The sequence below is a fragment of the Carcharhinus amblyrhynchos genome, chromosome 10, assembly GCF_965287045.1.
Source record: "Carcharhinus amblyrhynchos chromosome 10, sCarAmb.v2.hapA, whole genome shotgun sequence".
NCBI lineage: Eukaryota > Metazoa > Chordata > Chondrichthyes > Carcharhiniformes > Carcharhinidae > Carcharhinus > Carcharhinus amblyrhynchos.
In genome coordinates, this window is record NC_137333.1 from 59,311,487 (window position 1) to 59,331,646 (window position 20,160).

General features: G+C 41.8%; 1 protein-coding gene across 1 annotated transcript in view; it reads right to left on the reverse strand.

Annotated features, from left to right (window-relative positions):
* The window catches only part of LOC145348975 (E3 ubiquitin-protein ligase RNF149-like), a 45,935-nt gene extending 33,887 nt beyond the window's left edge, over positions 1 to 12,048 (reverse strand). Inside the window, exons 1-2 of the mRNA XM_080197143.1 lie at positions 11,711 to 12,048; positions 10,329 to 10,585 (exon numbers count right to left, since the gene is read on the reverse strand). Coding sequence (XP_080053269.1) covers positions 10,329 to 10,585; positions 11,711 to 11,871 — 418 coding nt within the window. The 5' untranslated portion in view covers positions 11,872 to 12,048. The remainder of the gene's footprint in view (positions 1 to 10,328; positions 10,586 to 11,710) is intronic.
* Between the last annotated feature and the right edge of the window lie 8,112 nt (positions 12,049 to 20,160).

The following is a 20,160-nucleotide window of genomic DNA, read 5'->3' on the forward strand; positions in this document are numbered from 1 at the left end:
AGTTATAACTGGATTGACATTAAATTCAAATAGTCTAAAGTCCAGTTCAAATCACAAGGCAAAATCCAAATGCTTAACATATACAACCATGGGAAGAAAGAGTTGTAGTACATATAAAATTCTTGGTAGAATCAATTTATACAAAATTTAAACAGAACAACATTAATTTGCCCCCATTTTTTCAGACAGCAGCAGTAGGTAATTGTACTGTTCTCACTTACTGCTTTCATAGACTCATCTATTAGCACCACATTTTGCTTGTGCAACATCTCTAACATTTTCCAGTTCTGATGAAAAGTAACCAATTTTTAAAAAGCAGCTCTGTTCTTTCTTAATAGAGGCTGCTATTTCCCACATTTTCTATTTTTATTAGCAACTTAGCATCTTCTCTTAAGCAGTCTCTGGGAATTGAGAATGAGTTTCTTCCACTTGAGGGTTATGAGTTCTAAGATGACTAAAGTCTCCAATGGTGGATTCGCACACTCTGCCATAAGTGGGCCAGATGTGTTTGATGAGACAGGTGGATAGGATGCTTAGATTTTGATATGCTCCTTAAGCTGTTTGTGCTTGGCCTCAACCTGGGCCTGCCAGAAACATTTTGAAATGGAAGACACCTTCATGGCTGTTTCTTCTCCAGTTGGGAATGATCTCGAGTGAGAGATTCCCATTAATTGATGGAAATGTGGCATTTTTCAGGGAATCTTTTGGGAAGTCCCTGAAACTCTTCCTCTGCCATCCTAATAACCGTTTGTCATGGTGACACTCAGAGTAGAGTTTGTTTTAGATGTCTTGTGTCCGACATGCGGATGATGTGGTCTCCGCAACATAGCTGATTAACCATAACCAGTACCTTGATACAGGGGATGTTGGCCTGAGAGAAAACACTGATATTGGAGCACTAATCTTTCCAATGAATTTGCAAGATTTTGAGGTGTCTGCTGTGTGTTGTCCATATCTCTGATGCATTAAGGAGGGCGGGTAGCACTGCAGCCCTGTAGACCACGGGCTTGGAATTTAGAATTGATGCTTTGTCAGTAAAAGCTAAACCAACAATTTTTAAAACTCTTTCATGGGGTGTTGGGAGGGCAAGGCCTGCATTTGTTGCCCATCCCTAACTGCCCTTGAATTGAAAGTAAAAGTTTATTTATTAGTCGCAAGTAAGGCTTACATTAACACTGCAATGAAGTTACTGTGAAATTTCCCCAGTCGCTACATTCTGGCACCTATTTGGGTCAATGCACCTAACCGGCACACCTTTCAGACTGTGGGAGGAAACCGGAACACCCAGAGGAAACCCACACAGGCACAGGGAAACTTGCAAACTCCACACAGACAACAACCCAAACTGGGTCCCTGGTCCTGTGAGGCAGCGCTAACCATTGTGCACCATGCAGCCCCATGGCTTATTAGGCTATTTCAGGGGGTAATTAAGAGACTGAGTAAAGCTAAACTATGTAAAATTAACAAAACTCCTTAGCACAAGGACATTAGTGAACCAGATGGATTTTACAAATAAAAATCAATAATAGCTAATGAGGCTTGCTTTGAATTTCAGCTGTATTCATTTAATTTAGATTCCACCAGCTGCCATGTTGGGATTTGAATCCATGTCTCCAAACTATTAGCCTGGGCTTTAGGATTGCTATGCCTCTATGTTTCTTCTCTCCAGTGAACAATGCTGGTTGGAAAGAGTCTGAGGAGGGGAAATTAAAAATAGGCTGCATAAAGTGACACAATTAGTCCAGGAAGCACGAAGCTAATCATCATCAATCATGCCTGGATTGCAAGTGATGGATTGATTTTACTTTGTATTATGTAACTACCTTCCTTCATTTTGCTGGAGTGATTTTATTGGGAGAAATTGTTATGGGTTAGGTCATGAGATTTGTTTGTTTAAGTTCATAGTTCATTTGTAAATAGACTTTGTAAGTAGACCTTGTCCAGTTCATTGCTTGTTTTCCTTTGCTATGAAATAGCATGCCACAAGTCTAACTTGCCTCCAATTCACTGGGATGCATAGTGATGTCTTTAGCAGACACCTTGTTAAAAAAGTGAGGAGGTAAAAATTCAATAAAGTCTTCACATTTGGTTTCATCGCAATACTGCTTATTTCCCACTGGATCTGCTCCCTAGCTTAAACATTGGGAAAACCAAGCCCACCAAATTTCTAACTTGTTTCCAACCCAAGTCCAATTTTCTCCAGTTCCAAGTCTATCTGAATTTGGCGATTCATTTATCCCTACTCTTGGAGCTCCTCACTAGGTGGGACAGCTTCCAGCCATCTAGAACACACCTTTTGAATGACTCTTCATAGGCCTTGTTGCCAACTATTCATTAATTCTCTCTACTGTCCATGTGAAAAGCCTTTGGATATTTTGTTTTACCAAAGGCATTTTTCAAACATTAATTGATGCTGAGTAAGTTAAAATAGAGATGCGAACAAGGGCAATAAGCTTTGGACTGGCAAATGGGTTTAACACTGAAAGGGAAAGGCTGTGCACAATTTGAGTGGGAAATATGCATATGCAGTGAATTGTGAGCAACAGCTGACTTGCAGAAAGATAAAGCTTAAAGTGTGATTACTGCCCATTCACCAAATGCAACTGGTCAGCAAGAAAATATCAACGACGCCCATTGAGTATTGAAACACTTCACAGAGGCTTTTAACTGCAAATAAAAACAAGTTACTTTAACTGTGGAAAGCTACTTGACCACATCTTCCACATTTAGTATGATGTTTGACATTCTACCATCTTAAGCCATTGACAGAGGACCTGGCATTCTGTCTGATCTGTTCCACCATGCAGAGTGATAGATAGGTCCTAAATCCACCTGAACAAGAAATCCAGTAGTCTTCCCAAATTGGGGCGTGTAGTTACTCGCATTCTCAGGGCAGGTGCTTACATCAGCTGTACCTAAACCTTTACAGACAGTGAGAAAACTGGCGATCCTCTATATCATTCTGATGGTAAAGAGAAAGCCTGGTAAGGGCCAGCAAACATTATTGATTCCTGCTAGCTTCTGCTCACAACCAAGTAGGTGGGATTCTTGGTATTTAGGAAATAAATTCTACAGTATTGGGCCTAGATGACCGAGGGCACAACAGCCAGTGTTGGGCAAAAGTGAGGGAGATTTGCATTAGAAGTCTGAGTTGGAGGAATTGAGAGCTCTGGTGAGGTTGCAAGATAGGAAGGCATAAAGCTATGAAGGGATTTAACCATGAGAGTGAGAATTTTAAACTTGAGATGTTGGAAGATGAGCAGGATAGTTTAGGTTTAGAATAGGATACTGGCGGTGGGGTTTCAGATAGCAGGAGTTTACAGAGGTGGAAGATGAAGAGCATGGCAATAGTGCAGTCACGAAGAGATGATATGGTTCACATTGTCAGTGGTGTCTTTATCAGTGTGCTCTTGTTAAATTAGTTAAACATAAAACGTTTTTTACAAATTGTTGCTGCATTTCTTAATTAACTCTCTTTGTTGACTGGTCGATTGTTACACTTTCTTCATACAATTTCCGTGATCTCATATAATTGGAACCACTAAATCCCTACAATATAGATGAAGGCCATTCGGTTTATTGAGTCTGCACTGACTCTCTGAAAGAGCATCCTACCCAGGCCCATCCCCTTGCCCTATCCCCGCAAACCCATGCATTTATCATGGCTAATCCGCATAACCTACACATCTTTGGACACTAAGGAGCAATTTACATGACCAATCCACCTAATCTGCACATCTTTGTATGCGTTCCATCTTATCTTCACTTTTATTTTCACTGTTACATTCTCCCATGAAAACTGAGGTTAAAGTAATAACACGATAATACTACCATTCTTTCATCCTCCAAAAAGAGAATTCCCTTTTCAACTTTAACCAACCTTATCCTTTATTTAACTATTCTTTACTGTAAAGGCATAGTTCAAGAAATAGAAACAAGATCATTTTAGCTGCAGAAACTTTAAGTGACAAAGATTAGCTCATAGAACTTAATTTGGAAGAGATGGGCTGGGAGTTATAAGCTGTAGATGTTTATTTTACTTTAAGAATAAGCTCGGAATTAGAAGATGGGAACTCAACATTAACAAGCAGTTATCCTTCTCACGAATATATAAATGTAGCTAAAGTGTTTAATGTTATGTTAGTTAAATCTTTTATCATGAAGTAGATGAATATGTCTTTAAAAGTAGAATTTGAAGTTAGAATAACATGGTAATGGGCACTGATGATCAAATGCACCACAAAATGATGGCTCATATTTTGTTAGATTACTGTGTAATTTGTGGAATATATCTGGTTAGAGTCAATTAGTATGACTTGTGGATTGGAGTTGCTGCCACACTGATTGGCTTAATTATCCTGAAAGAGAAAATATCCTTCAGTTAAGAAGTTAAACAAGTTCTCTCTTATCTTTTTATGTACAATCTCAATGTACTAACTTAAGGACACCAGTGTCCTGGACAACATTTCAACTTAAATGAAATGATTTCACCAAAAAATTTGCCTCATTGTTTCCAGTGAGATGTTGCTGGTACAGATTATCACTACGTTCACCTAAATGTACAAATTGATCCTGAAAAGATCATCAAATTTACAATAGCAACTGTGTTTTCCAATTGTCACTTTATTGCAATTTTAATCAATCTATTGTTGGTGGCTGTACATTCAGCCCCAAGCTCTGGAATTTCTTCCTTAGTTCTCTCTGTTGGTCTGTCTCATTTTCTTTCAGGTGCTCCTTAAATCCTAGTTCTTGCATCTCATATCCCCATGAGTGGCTCAGTGCAAAATTTTGTTTGATAACACTCCTGTGAAGCGCCTTTTGAAGTTTTACTGTGTTAAAGCCAGCATATCAATGCGAGTTGTTGATGTTACTTTTCCTTGTTGTCTTAATGTTGCTGTTTTCATAGAATTGCTATTGTGCAAAAAGAGGCCATTCAGCCCATTGAGTCTGCACCAACTCTCCAAAAGAGCATTCCAGCCAGGCCTATAAGGATGGGGTCTATAAAGAAAATGTGTGCCTTATCAGATCCTTTACAATTCTTCTCAGTCAATCATGCCAACCTGCACCCGCTGTCCAAGCCCATCAACTATACATTCTTAAAACACCTCTCTTCCCTGTCACTTCTAGTCACATCATTTTTTTTTCCTTTTATCCTTCATGGGATATGTCACTGGCTAAGCCAGCACACTACTATTTTTATTTTAAGGATAATGTTTAAAAATTCAGCTTTATATTACAGACGTCGGTATGGCTGGGGGGAATGCAACTCAGATACTGGGAGAGTAGGATAATTATTCATTTTAGCTTTGCAAGTCATTATGTTAAGTTAATGGTTTTTGGTTTACTGAAGTTCTTCTGAGATTTTTGATTAGTGATTGACAGAGTTATGTGGTTTATGTATATTCCTGGGTCTGTAGCAAAGAAAAAGCTTTTGTAGAAAGCAGTTTAGGTTGCAGCTGAAGCCTGGTTGAAGTTAAATGGATTTTGCAGGCTTCTGGAACTCTATCTCTCTCTGAAAGTTTCAAGACTTTTAACAAATGTTAAGGCAAGAATGCCCGAATTTGCTAACTGGATTTATATCGAAGCAAATTCAATGTATGCATGACGAATGCTTATTTGGAACTGGAACAGTTAAAAGCTAGAAAATAAACTGGCTTCCTTTCATTTTTAAATATTGTTCAACTGTTAATAGACTTAGAATTATATTTAAACAGTGTTATTAAATAAAGTTTCTTTCACTACATAAAAATCTCTACATTGTCAGAGGAATCATTCCTGGAAGGAAGTATCCTTTCCTCATGTTTATGCCAAAATACAAAAATTAATGGGGTCAAGTCTGGCTTTACAATATATCCTAAAACAAATAAATCTGATTTTTAAACACTCCCTTAAACACATATATGTTTAACCATATCAACTGCACCATCATCATCACAGTGGGTCTGAAGTGTCATGTAAATCAGTCCAGTTAAGGATGCCAATCAATCCCTATATTCTCCCTTCTCTCTCCTCAAAGTCTCTCACATCAACTTGACTTTTCATTCACTCCCCTAACCCACCACCATTTCCTCAATTACCCAAGGGTTGATATCAAGAGGCCAGAAGCCCCTTGTCGTGCTTTCAACTTTCCCTCTTCTTTGATAATTGTATGCAAGTGATGGGCAGTAACTGGAGATTCATTTGACACATTTTAAAATTTTGTTTTTGGATTATGAGATGCATGCTTGTAACACATTGCTGAAAATAAATGGTTATAAAAATGCCAATAAAAATGTTTAACTTCATTCTATACTTCACCACCTGGCTCTCAAGATCATAATATCCTGTTCATTCTTTTTCTGTTTTCCTCTTGTTTTTGTAGGTTGTCACAGCACAATGTCTTGCTTTTTAGAATGAGGAAAAAGATTGCTTCTATTTTTCTTATGCTTAATGACATGCTGCCTCTTGGCAACATCATCCAAAAGCACAGCATTCAGTTTTCAGATGTCCGCTGACAACACCAAGCTGTACCTCATCAAGATCTCACTCAATTCTTTTGGTGCACATTCTGTCTGTGTGGGTTTCCTCCATGTGTTCTGGTTTATTCCCACAGTTCAAAGATGAGTAAGTTAGATGGACTGGCCATGGTAAATTGCCCCTCAGTGTCCAACAATGTGTAGGCTATTGGGACTGATTGGGTAAATGCATGGGGATATGGAGATAGTGTGGGGGAGGGACTGGGTAAGATGCTCTGTTGGAGAGTCAGTGCAGTCTCGATGGATCAAATGGCCTCCTTCCGCACGGCAGGGATTCTGTGAAAGACATCCTTAAAACCTATCTTTTTGACTAAGCTTTTGGTCATCTCCTAATACCACCTTATGTGGTTAAGCTTTATAATGCTCTGGTGACGCCCCATGCAATGTTTCCATATGTTAAAAATGGCAAATACACGAGTTCTCATTTTAAGGATAATATGGATAAATTTTCGGACTCTAAGAGAACCAAGCAATAGGTGCGAATGTTGAATTGAGATCAAGTATCAGACATGACCTTATTAAACTTCAGGGTAGATAGTCTGGCCATCTCTGCTCCTATGTCTTATATTTTTATGTTATGATTAAGTTATGATCTTGTCTTTCACTCTCCTGGTCTCATGGATATTAGCAATTACAATCTTTTTCATTGGTGTAAGAATGATTTACCTTCTCTAACCATCAACACAACACGTTAGATAATTAGCTGGTTTCAAAATTCCACTGGTTCCTTTGTGACCTGACATGAGGAACACTTTTTCTTTATCTGTCTCTCATAGTTCAATATGTTTTTTTAACGTGTATGGAACACAAAACAAAAACTACAACTGGTGTATGATGAGTACAAACTGTTCTTTCCTCATTCTTTCACACATAAACACACAAGTGCCTGTGCTTTTCACTCGATAGAAGGCTTACTAAAATAAAGCTTCCGTAGTTTGTTTTCTAACTTTTATTCAAATGATTTTCAAATAAACAGCTGAACAGAAACTCCTAAAACTTGACTAAATATATTCCATTAGTACTCTTTATCCCCACTTTCTCCTGCCTCCCATCCTATTTCTAACCCTAGTTAAAAGGTTATCTGCTATTTTGTGCTCCCAATAACTTTTTTGTTTCAGTCTTCACGGAGGAAGACGCGAATAATTTGCCGGGTGTTAGTGATGGAAAGGTGGTAGGACTGGAGGGTCTCAATGACATTATTGTTACTAGAGAGGCGGTGCTCGACAGACTGGAGGGACTGATTGTGGACAAGTCCCCAGGACCGGATGGAATGCATCCAAGGGTTCTGAAAGAAATGGCGGAGGTGATAGTGGATGCCTTGGTGGTTATTTTCCAAACATCACTGGATTCTGGGGAAGTGCCGGAAGATTGGAAAACGGCTAATGTTACGCCGTTGTTTAAGAAGGGTGCCAGGCAAAAGGCAGGGAATTATAGGCCGGTTAGTTTAACGTCTGTTGTGGGTAAAATGTTAGAATCCGTCATCAAGGAGGAAATAGCGAGGAATCTTGAGGGGAATTGCTTGATAGAGCAGACGCAGCACGGTTTCGTTAAGGGGAAGTAGCGTCTGACAAATTTATTGGAGTTCTATGAGGATGTGTCTAGGGCGGTGGATAGAGGAGAGCCGGTGGATGTGGTCTTTCTTGATTTTCAGAAGGCGTTTGACAAGATACCTCACAAGAGGTTATTGCAGAAGGTAAGGGGGCATGGAGTTGGGGGTAGGGTGTTAGCGTGGATAGAGGATTGGTTGTCAAATAGGAGGCAGAGAGTGGGGGTTAATGGGTGCTATTCGGATTGGCGGTTGGTGACTAGTGGAGTGCCCCAGGGGTCGGTGCTGGGGCCTCAGCTTTTTACCATTTATATAGATGATCTGGAGGAGGGAACCGAGTGTATGGTGTCGAAATTTGCTGATGACACCAAGATTGGTGGAATGGCAAATTGTGCGGAGGGTGTGGAGAGTCTGCAGAAGGATCTAGATAGGCTGGGCGAATGGGCCAGGAACTGGCAAATGGAATTTAATGTTGGCAAGTGTGAGGTGGTCCACTTTGGTAGGAATAATGGTAGGAAGGACTATTACTTACGTGGCGAAAAACTGCAGCAGGCGACGGTGCAGAGGGACCTCGGGGTCCTTGTGCACGAGTCGCGAAAACCCAGCCTGCAGGTGCAGCAGGTGGTCAGGAAGGCTAATGGGATGCTGGCCTTCATAGCGAGGGGGATTGAATATAAAAGTAGGGAGGTCTTGCTGCGGCTGTATAGGGCATTGGTGAGGCCGCAGCTGGAGTACTGTGTGCAGTTTTGGTCGCCATACTTACGCAAGGATATTTTGGCCTTGGAGGGAGTGCAGAGGAGGTTTACTAGGCTGATACCGGAGTTGAGGGGGTTGAGCTATGAGGAGAGGCTGAATAAACTAGGCTTGTACTCGTTAGAGTTTAGAAGAACGAGGGGAGATCTCATTGAGACATATAAGATGATGAATGGGATGGATAGGATAGAGGTGGAGAGATTCTTCCCGCTCAGAAGGGACAGTAGGACTAGGGGGCACAGCCTCAAGATAAAGGGGGGGCGGTTTAGAACAGAGTTGAGGAGGAACTTCTTCACTCAAAGGGTGGTGAATCTCTGGAAATTCTCTGCCCATTGAGGTGGTGGAGGCTGCCTCGCTAAATATTTTTAAGACGCGGGTTGATGGGTTTTTGATAAGAGAGGGGATTAAGGGTTATGGGGAGAGGGCAGGAATGTGGAACTGAGCCACGACAGATCAGCCATGATCTTATTGAATGGCGGGGCAGGCTCGAAGGGCTAGATGGCCTACTCCTGCTCCTATTTCTTATGTTCCTATGTTCAAAGTTTTGCGAATCTTGTTTTGTGAAGATTAACAAATGTCTTCTGGTAGCCCATTTTGATAATATCCATAGAACTCCCTTTATATACTTCATTACTGATCTCTTCATGAAATTCAATGAGATTATTCAGACATGACTTGTCCTTTACAAAGACATGTTGGCTTTTGCTGATTCACTCATAGGTGACAGGTTTGAATAGTCTTCCCATAACGAATGTGGATCTCACAGGCTTGTAGATACTTGTTTCTCTCTCCTAATTGCCTTATCTTATTGAACGGCGGGGCAGGCTCGAAGGGCTAGATGGCCTACTCCTGCTCATATTTCTTATTTCTTATGTTCTTAACTACCAAAGTGACATTAACAAATTTTTCATTCTTAACATCAGAATTTCCTAATCAAGAAAATTTTGAAATATTATGATTAACGTTGTGGCAATTTTCTCACCCACTTCTTTTGAATCCAGAATGGATTTTGGAAACAAGGCCAAATACACAGTAGTTTCTAAATGCTTATTACATGAATGTGTTGCAAATGTTCACAATATCGTGAACTAGTTTTTTTTGCTTAAAAGAAATAATGTTGCTAACTACATAAAGGAATTCATCCAATTTGAATTATTTTGTTAAAGACAATCTGATCTTTATGCAAACAGAACAATTTAAACCTTCTCAATATCAGTAAATAAAGTTCTATTGATTTTTAATTATGACAACAGCCTGTTTGAGAGGCTTTGACAGTGTCACGTGACAGTTGATGTACAATTGCTCATGCCAACAACATAAAACCTATTCATTTCCAGTGGTACCAAGCTGCTCAATTACCCAAATTTCTTTGGTAACAAGACTACACCATTTACAGCAAAGAAACACGTTTTGGGCTCTGCTAAAGGATCAAGCTGCAATTTAAAACGTGTTATTTATGCTTTACTGTTTCCACAAATGATTATGGTGGGATGTGAGAGTGAGCCAAAACTTACCAATGTGGTTCATGGTGACTGTTGCATTCCCAGTACCAAGAAAATTGTAAATCACAACTGCAGATGCCATTTTTTTTGCAGCAATTAAAATCTTTTCCTTGAAAGTACAATTCCCTCTGGCAACGAGAGCTATCCATGGTTCCCCTGATCTGGGTATGAAGTATTCTGTGTTGGGGTCACATCCCAATTGGTCCCGATTGGTTCTGGGGATTCCAATCACTCCCTGCACACTATCTTTAGGAGAACTGTCACCATATCTAGAAAAACAAGAGTAAAAACTGTAACAAACTCATGGCTGATCAAATTTCATTTTCTCCCTTTTTTAAATTAAATCTGTTTCTCTCACTCCCCTTCCACTCTTTTCCCCATCCTCGACTGTCTGCTACCTATTGCCTCCAATTTGCCCATCTCTCCTCCTTCAGAACAGTCTCTTGTGCCTCTCCTACTACCTATCCCCAACCTTTGCTCCCACTTTCCCTGACTGCTCCATTTCCACCCAACCTACCCTCTTGTAACCCATCCCACCTTCACCACCATCCCTCTCCCTCCCCAACATCCCTCTTTCATCCTTCCCTCACTATCTCCCTCTCTGTTTTCTGTCCCATCCTCCGCTCTTTCCCGTCCCCCCACCCCCTCCATCTTGTTTCCTCTCCCTCCTCACTCTCCAACCTCACCATCCCTCCCCCTCTGCACACACCTTTCGACCCCCTCCCTACACTAACTTGCCATCCCTTCCACATCCCACCCACTTCATTCTGCTACCCCTCCACTTTCACTCCCCACCCCTTCCCCACCCCCCAGCTCCCCTCCACCTTGCCACACCAACATCCCCTCCTCATCCTAAATCTCCTCCCACTACCCCTTGCTCACTTTCCCTCCCCCTCCCTCAATACCCCTTCCCCCTATCCTAGTTCCCTCAATTTCTCCCCTCCCTCTAACCCCTCGCCCCACCTTACCGACCCCTCTCGCCTTCCTCTCCCCCTCCCCGCCTCCTCCCCCCTCCCCCCTCTTCCCCCCCCTCCCCTCCCCCCTCTTCCCCCCCCTCCCCCCCCCCCTCTTCCCCCCCTCCCCTCCCCCCTCTTCCCCCCCTCCCCCCCCCCCTCTTCCCCCCCCTCCCCCCCCCCTCTTCCTCCCCCCCCTCTTCCTCCCCCCCCTCTTCCCCCCCCCTCTTCCCCCTCTTCCTCCCCCCCTCCCTCCCACCTCTTCCCCCTCCCTCCCCTCCCCCCTCTTCTCCCCTCCCCCTCCCCGCCTCTCCACCGCCCCCCTCCCCTCCCCCTGTCCCCATCACACCGCCCCCTCCCTCCCCAGTCCCCTCCCCCCCCCCGACCCCTCTCTCCCTATCCCCCCCCCCGACCCCTCTCTCCCTATCCCCCCCCCCGTACCTGCCGCTCTCGCTGTTTGCAGACACGGTCATGTTGGTGTCGGGGTCCAGGTAGGCGGTGCTGACGAAGGCCGTGTACCACTCGGCGGTGCGGCCCGACACCGACACCAGGAGCAGTGACAGCAGCGGGAGGCACAGGCCCGGGGCCCAGAACCGCCTCATCTCCCCCTCCCCGCGGCCCGGCCCGGCTTCAGTCCTCGGAAAAGGAGCTTCCCCAGCGAGAGATAGCGGCCCCCGGCCTGATCCGCTCGGTACACACCGACCCCTGCGTGTACACACCGACCCCTGCGTGTACACACTGATCCACTCGGTACACACCGACCCCTGCGTGTACACACCGACCCCTGCGTGTACACACTGATCCACTCGGTACACACCGACCCCTGCGTGTACACACCGACCCCTGAGTGTACACACCGATCCACTCGGTACACACCGACCCACTCGGTACACACCGACCCCTGAGTGTACACACCGACCCCTGAGTGTACACACCGACCCACTCGGTACACACCGACTCCTCACTGCATTCACCGATCTATTCGGTGCACGCTGACCACTGAGTGTACACACCGACCCGAGTGTACACACTGATCCCCTCGGTACACACCGACCTCTAACTGTATCCACTGATCTCTAACTTTACACACTGGTCTCTCAGTGTACACACTGATCCCTGACTGTCTCCACTAAGCCGGTACACACAGTCCCTGTCGCAGCAGTTCCTGCAGTGCTCTCTCCCTCTCTGCACACACACACTGTCTGTGTATCCCGATTCTCTAAATCAGCGGCTTCGTAGATAATCCAGTCTCTCTCACTACTTTTCACCGGCGTCTGAAAAACAAAACCCCGATACTGTACGCCCTTATCTTAAATCCCTCCGGTGTTGTCTCACTGCGTCTCTAACTCCCAGTGCCTGCCTGCTGAGTGCACCAGTTTCTTTCTTCCTGAGCTATTGCTGTCCCAGCCTTGTCCTCACGGCTGGCTGTGTCCCCAGACCCAGTCTCAATCTGTCTTAACTGCGGATGCACTCGTCTCCAACCCACTTTTGTCGGGGGTTCAATCGCTTCCTATTGCCTCTCCCTTTCACAGGGTTTTAGTCTGTTGCTGTCTCTCTCTCTTTTTACAGGGTTTCAATCTGTTGCCTCTCTTTCTCTTTTGCAGGGTTTTAGTCTGTTGCTGTCTCTCTCTCTTTTTACAGGGTTTCAATCTGTTGCCTCTCTCTTCTACAGGGTCTCAGTCTGTTGCTGTTGCCTCTCTTTTACAGGGTCTAAGTCTGTTGCTGTTGCCTCTCTTTTACAGAGTTTTAGTCCATTGCTGTTGCCTCTCTTTTACAGAGTTTTAGTCCATTGCTGTTGTCTCTCTTTTACATTCCCCTGCAGTTCTGACCTGACTTTAAAAGGGTTGACGTCAGTAACAGACGGGAAAACAGTGACGCTCAATGGGAGTTGCAGCAAGTTGCCAATAGCTCAGAACTCTAGCATCTGGCTTCACCCTCTTATTGGTATCCAAAATTTAACCCGTAATTATATTCTCCAGAGTGGCAAGGAAAAGCTCCTCTATATTGTTTCCCAGTATCACAGTCCTCAAAACTGATCCAAAGAGAAAGTGTTCAGCAGGGGTACTATCATCATGCAAAATAATTTGGCCGGCATTTTTCGTGGAGGAGAGATATCCGAAAAAGTATTATTAACCTTTGTTTCCATCAGGCCACACCACAATGTGATTTGATTGAGTCTATCTTGTGTTGTAAAACATTTGTAACGAATGCCCCTCTCCTCAAACCCAATACATTTTTCACAAAGTATGTTTTTTCATAAGGCAGTCTTTATTCCTTAAGATCAGTTATACGTAAATCAATTGATGCTACATACAGGGCTAATATGAGATGATTTACCCTCTTTTGGGGAATCATCCTACTCCATTTGCTAGTTCCTGCCACCAGCTGAAGTAGGAGAGGACATTCATTCTTTTTTGTTTATTCATTTGTAGGACATGGGTCACAGACTGACCAGCATTTATTGCCCGTCTCTAATTGCCCTTGGAGGGCAGTTGAGAGTCAACCATATTGCTGTGGGTCTGGAGCCAAGCCAGATAAGGACGACAGATTTCCTTCCCTCAAGAATATTAGTGAACCAGATGGGTTTTTTTGACAATGGTTTCAGGGTCATCATAGATTCTTAGTTCCAGATATTCCACCAGCTGCCATGGTGGGATTTGAACCTGGGACCCTAGAACATCAGCTGAGTTTCTGGAATAATAGTCTAGCGATAATATCATTGCCTTCCCTTCGAATCATGGAGAATTTGAATTATTCTGCTCCATGCTGGAGGTGAACCCATTATTAAATGGGATGTAATGAAGCAAATGTTACTCAAAAGATTCCCTTCAGAAATACTGGTACAGATTGCTACAAGTAACAAACAACAGAAAATGTTGAAAATACTCAGCAGGCCTGGGAGCATCTCTGGGAAGGGAATAAATGTTTCATCAATCTGAAATGTTAAGCCTTTTCTCCACAAATGTTTCCCTATCTACTCAGTATTGCCAGCATTTTCTGTTTTTATTTCAGATTTCCAATATTCATAGTGTTTTGATTTTATAAAATAAACAACACTGGTCAGTGTAGTTTGCAAAGTAGTCCGCTGTGAGGTTAGATAATATAATTGGATCATGGTGACTGTATGGCACAGCAGATGAGAGTGAATTTCAATATTAACCTCCTCATTTAAAAAAAGCATAATTTTACTCAACTATGAGTCTGAATATGTTGTTGAATATTTTGTGTCAACAGTTCATACTTAGGATACTGCTGGTGTTATTGTAGGGATTGAGTGTGGCAGGGTCAGGGTCTATCCTGTTGAGTTCACAACAGGATAGAAAGGCAAGAAAATCATAAATATCATGAAAAGTTGAGCCCAGCAGTCTTCTAGCCATTTTCTCAATAAGGTCATCAACACTCACCACTTAAGCAAGAACATTGCATGCTGTTCCATGCGATGTGGGACAATTTGCCTTGCAGTGAGTGTGACTTGTGTGATGGGAGTGGGAAAAAAAGCATCATTCTTGCTTAGTCTATTTATTTGCATGCTCAGTACCATGTTCTAAATGAAAGTTATCTTTTGGCCATTAGGTAAGGTTTTCATGAATATGTTATTGACCATCTCCTTAGTTTAAACTTTTTAAATTTGGTCCGTTTAAAATAGTAGAAATGAGTATGGATTTGCTCCAAACAATGAATAAAGTTGATGTCATACCAAGATGGCTCTGTGTCAATTTCCAGTGTTATCAGGGTTTTATCAATGCCATGTCATGAACAGTTACGAAATAGGTATTCCTGTTGTATTAGATTACAAATCAGTTAGGCATTACATTTATTAGGCCAAATTCTGGATGGCTGAGATATTTCAGTTCATGGAGTCGTTAAAATAACCCGATTAATATATCATCACTTGATAATACAGATCTTGAGTATTGCTTAAAAAAAAGATCTCAAAGCTTTTCATCTTACATACGTGCTAGGCAATGATCATCTCCAACAACAGAGGATCTAACCATTGCCTCTTAACATTCAATAATATTACCATTGCTGAATCTCCCTCTATCAACATCTTGGGGGTTACCATTGACCAGAAACTGAAATGGACTAACCATATAAATAATGTGACTACTAGAGCAGGTCAAAGACTAGGAATCCACTTTGGGCGTACCTACACCTCAGAGATGGCAGTGGGTCGAGAAGGTAACTCACCAATACCTCCTCAAGGGCAATAAATGCTGGTGTAGCCAGTGATATCCACGTCCCATAAATGAATTAAAAAAACATTCACTCATGAGGACAGACATAAGAATGACAAATTTCAAAGGGAGCAACGATTTATCCTGCATATGAACAGACAGAATAGGAGCAAAAGTAGACCATTTGCCCTCTTGAGGCTGCTGGGCCATTCAACAAGATCATGATTGGTTTGTTTATGTTTCAAATTTCACATTCCTATCTAACCCCGATAACCTTTGATTCCCTTGCCTAACAAGAATGTATCTACCTCTGCCTTAAAAATAGTCAGTGACTCTGCTTCCACTGCCTTCTGAGGCAGAAAGTTCCAAAGTTACACAACCGTCTGAGAGAAAAAAAGTCCTCATCTATGTCCTACGGATTTTCACAGTAACTTCATTGTAGTATTAATGTAAGCCTACTTGTGACAATCATAAATAAAAAATAAATAAAAAATGGTGACCCCTAGTTCTGGACTCACAAGAATTAACATACTTTCCACATCTACCATATCAAGACCATTCAGGATCTTATGTACTTAAATCAAGTAACCCCTCACTTTTCTAAACTCTAGTGAAAACATGCCCTGTCTATCTAACGTACCTTCATAAAATAACCCACTCATTCCAGGAATCAATCTCGTAAACCACCTCTGAACTGCCTCCATTGCATTTACATCGTTTAAATAAGAAAACCAAAATGGCACATAATATTTAAGATGAGGTGTCACTGATGCATTGCAAAATCATAGAATCCTACAATGCAGAAGGAGGCCATTCAGCCCATCGAGTCTGCATTGACCACAATTCCAGCCAGACCCTAACCTGCTAGTTCCCCTGACACTAAGGGGCAATTTAGCATGGCCAATCCACCTAACCCGCACATCTTTGGATTGTGGGAGGAAACCAGAGCACCCAGAAGAAACCCACGCAGATACGGGGAGAATGTGCAAACTCCACACAGACAGTGAGCTGAGCCAGGCATCAAACCTGAGTCCCTGGTGCTGTGAAGCAGGAGTGCTAACCACTGTGCCATCCTGCTGCCCACTGAAGTATAACATCCTTATTTTCATGTTCAATTCTCCTCATAATAAAAGGATAGCATTCCAATAGCCTTCTTGATTACATACTTGATCTTTAACCTTTTATGACACATGCACAAGAATACTTAGATCCCTCTGCACTTCAGAATTCCATAGTCATTCTCTGTTTATGTAATATTTTGCCTTTTTATTCTTCCTGCCACACTGAACAATTTCACATTTTCCCACATTATATTTCATGTCAGATTTTTGTCTACTCACTCAAACTATCTATATCTGTTTGTAAAGTCCTTAAGTCTTCTTCACAACATACTTTTTTTTACCTATCTTTGTATTGTGTAGAAGTTTAGTGACCATGACTTTGCTTCTCTCATCTCAGTTAGTAACGTAAGTAGTGAAAAATTGAGGCCCCAGCACGAGCCTCTGCAGGACTTCACTCGTCACATCCTGCCAGTCAGATGTTTATGCATATTCTGTTTTCTGCCAGCTAATCTTCTATCCAAGTTCATGTGTTACCTCTTACACCATGAGCTTTTAGTTTCTGAAATAACCTTTGATGTGGCACTTGTCAATCCAGAATTCGTCCAACTGCTTACACCTTCTGCAGATATGTTTCTCCTGGATTGCCTTGGTGTCTAAAAGCTCCCACATTCCACAGTTGTAATGTAACACCTTCCTGCCATTGTTACTAATGTTAACAAGCTGAAAAGAAGTCCCTCTCCCTCGTTTTTGAAATTCTGCTGGTCATATGAAAGCAAGGTCTTGCCTTTCTGAAGGTGGAAATCAGCTGTTGGTGGATTGCCTTGAGTCCCTGGTGTTTTGGGAAGCTGTTCTGACTTCAGACTTTTCTGAGTTTATCCAGAGAACTTCAGACTTCATCCAAAGGTCTCAAGTCTAGTATCATGTGAGCATTAGTGTTTGTTGTATTAAGGGTCTTTTGTCTATGGGATTAGTTTGATTGGAACATATTAGATATATTTGTTATGTGTTCTATATTATAGTGGTTGTTTTGTTTTTTGTTTGTAATTGATAAAATTCTCGCTAATTTTCTTAATAAACATGTTAACAATATTCTTAAATAAACTTCGTTTGATAAAATCTCCTTGGTGGGTCATTTGAACCATACCTGAAGTGAAACATATCATGCTTATCCAAGCAAAATTCAAGAGACAAAACTTATTATTTAGGCAGGCTCAAAACACTTTGGAGTTTCTGACCTGAACCAAAATACCGGACATTTGAATCACTTTGCCTAGCTTTAAAAAAGTCTATTAAGGTGTGGATGATATTAGTAATGCATTCCGCATTCTTCATTCTAAGTTCCCTAGCTCTAGGAATGAATCACATGAATCACCCTGCCTCAGGGTGACAAATTTTCATCGTAGTTTCACTGAACTCAGTTTCACAACTTGACATGCTGGGATTTGAACTGAACTTTAGATTTGTATTTCAATATTATTACCACTGGGCTATTGCGTCCATGTCTAAAACGCTAAAGCTTTGTATATTGTACTAATTTCCATCACGAGGGATATCTTTTCACATCATTGTCCCTGCAGTTATAATAGTCTCATGTTTGTTGTCCTATTATAGGATGAAAATTTTCAGCATTTGTGTCTGTAAATGTTAAAGGGTTAAGCCTATCCTTCAAAACAATCTTTTTACATTTGTTCCATTTTGGCCCGTTCCAATTGTGCTTTAAATTTTGATTATTTGTTTTTCATAAATCCTCTTAATTTAAAGTGAATACTTCTTTGAAACTGATTAGAAAGAGAATTCAATTTTAGTTTTATCCTTTACAGATGCTGTTTGGATGGCCTTTATTGCTGCTTTATGCAGAAAACACACAAATTGAAAACATAAAGAACAATGTTTCACAGTCTGAGTTAGTCGGTTATTATAAAAAGCAGAACAACTCCTTAGTTGGAAAAAAAAACTTATCAAGAAGTCAAAGTCAGAGTATCAAAGAAATTGAAAGCCCAATATTTAGGTCTATATACAAATCCAGCTAGAAGCATGCCTCATGAGATAAGTACTCACCCAATTGAATGAGTGTTGTGCAGTGGGGAGGAGAAATTTCCCACTACTGATAAGATTAGTGGCAAATTTGAGAAAAAAATTTCTTAGCTTTTCATGCTTCTCCAAATGTTTAGTGCAAAGTGAATTAATTGTTATTACTTACTGGCTATCACTACAAGGAGGGTGGCAAGAAACAATCGATGTGGAAGTGGAAGTGTCCTTATACCATTATCTAATGGCAGGCAAAATGGGAAATGCTGGTGCATAAGGTAAGTGCATGTAATTGAAGGCAGAACCAAATGGATGCAAAAACATTTAGAACATAGAACATTACAGCGCAGTACAGGCCCTTCGGCCCTCGATGTTGCGCCGACCAGTGGAACCAATCTAATGACCCTCTAACCTAAACTATTCCAATGTTATCCATATGCCAATCCACTGACCATTTGAACACCCTTAAAGTTGGCAAGTCCACAACTGCTGCAGGCAGGGCATTCCACGACCATACTACCCTCTGAGTAAAGAACCTACGTCTGACATCTGTCCTATAATTACCACCCCTTAATTTAAAGCTATGTCCCCTCGTGTTAGCCATCACCATCCGAGGTAAAAGGCTCTCACTGTCCACCCTATCCAATCCTTTGATCATCTTGTATGCCTCAATTAGGTCACCTCGTAACTTTCTTCTCTCTAATGAAAATAACCTCAAGTCCCTCAGCCTTTCCTCATAAGACCTTCCCACCCTACCAGGCAACATCCTGGTAAACCTCCTCTGCACCCTTTCCAATGCCTCCACGTCTTTCTTATAATGCGGTGACCAGAACTGTACGCAATACTCCAAGTGTGGCCGCACCAGAGTTTTGTACAGTTGTAACATGACCTCACAGCTCCAAAATTCAATCCCTCTACCAATAAAAGCTAACACACCGTATGTCTTCTTCACAACCTTATTTTTCATTTTTAAGTGAAGAAAAGCTCCCAGCCACTTGGATGATTTGTTTTTTTCCCAACTTTCCCACAAAGATGTGCTTTCTCATTGACTTCTACATTTCTTTCATTACTGTTCTGATATTCACTTTCCACAATAGGGCTTCTTAAAGATCCTTTCCCTTATCTGTGATCAATAGAGTCCATTATCATTTCCGTGTCAATTTTACACCTGTTGCTTCTCATGACAGCAATAGTGCCCAACTTATCATATTACTAATTTCCCTTCCTACTCACTAAATAAACTGCCATTAACCAAGCAGATTCTTCTTTCCATGCACAGAATATGGAAGGGACCATTTCCTCTGCAGTAGCCTTGTTAATTCTTCCAGTATTAAGGCAAAAGGATAGTAAGGGATAAAATTGGTCCTCTTGAAGATCAGAGTGGTCGGCTTTGTATGGAACCAAAAGAAATGGGAGAGATATTAAATGGGTATTTTGCATCCATATTTACTAAGGAAACAGGCATGGAGTCTACAGAAATAAGGCAAACAAGTGGGGAGGTCATGGAACCTATATAGGTTAACGGGAGGAGGTACTTGCTGTCTTGAAGCAAATCAGAGTAGATAAATTCCCAGGACCGGACAATGTATTCCCTCGGACCTTGAAGGAGACTAGTGTTGAAATT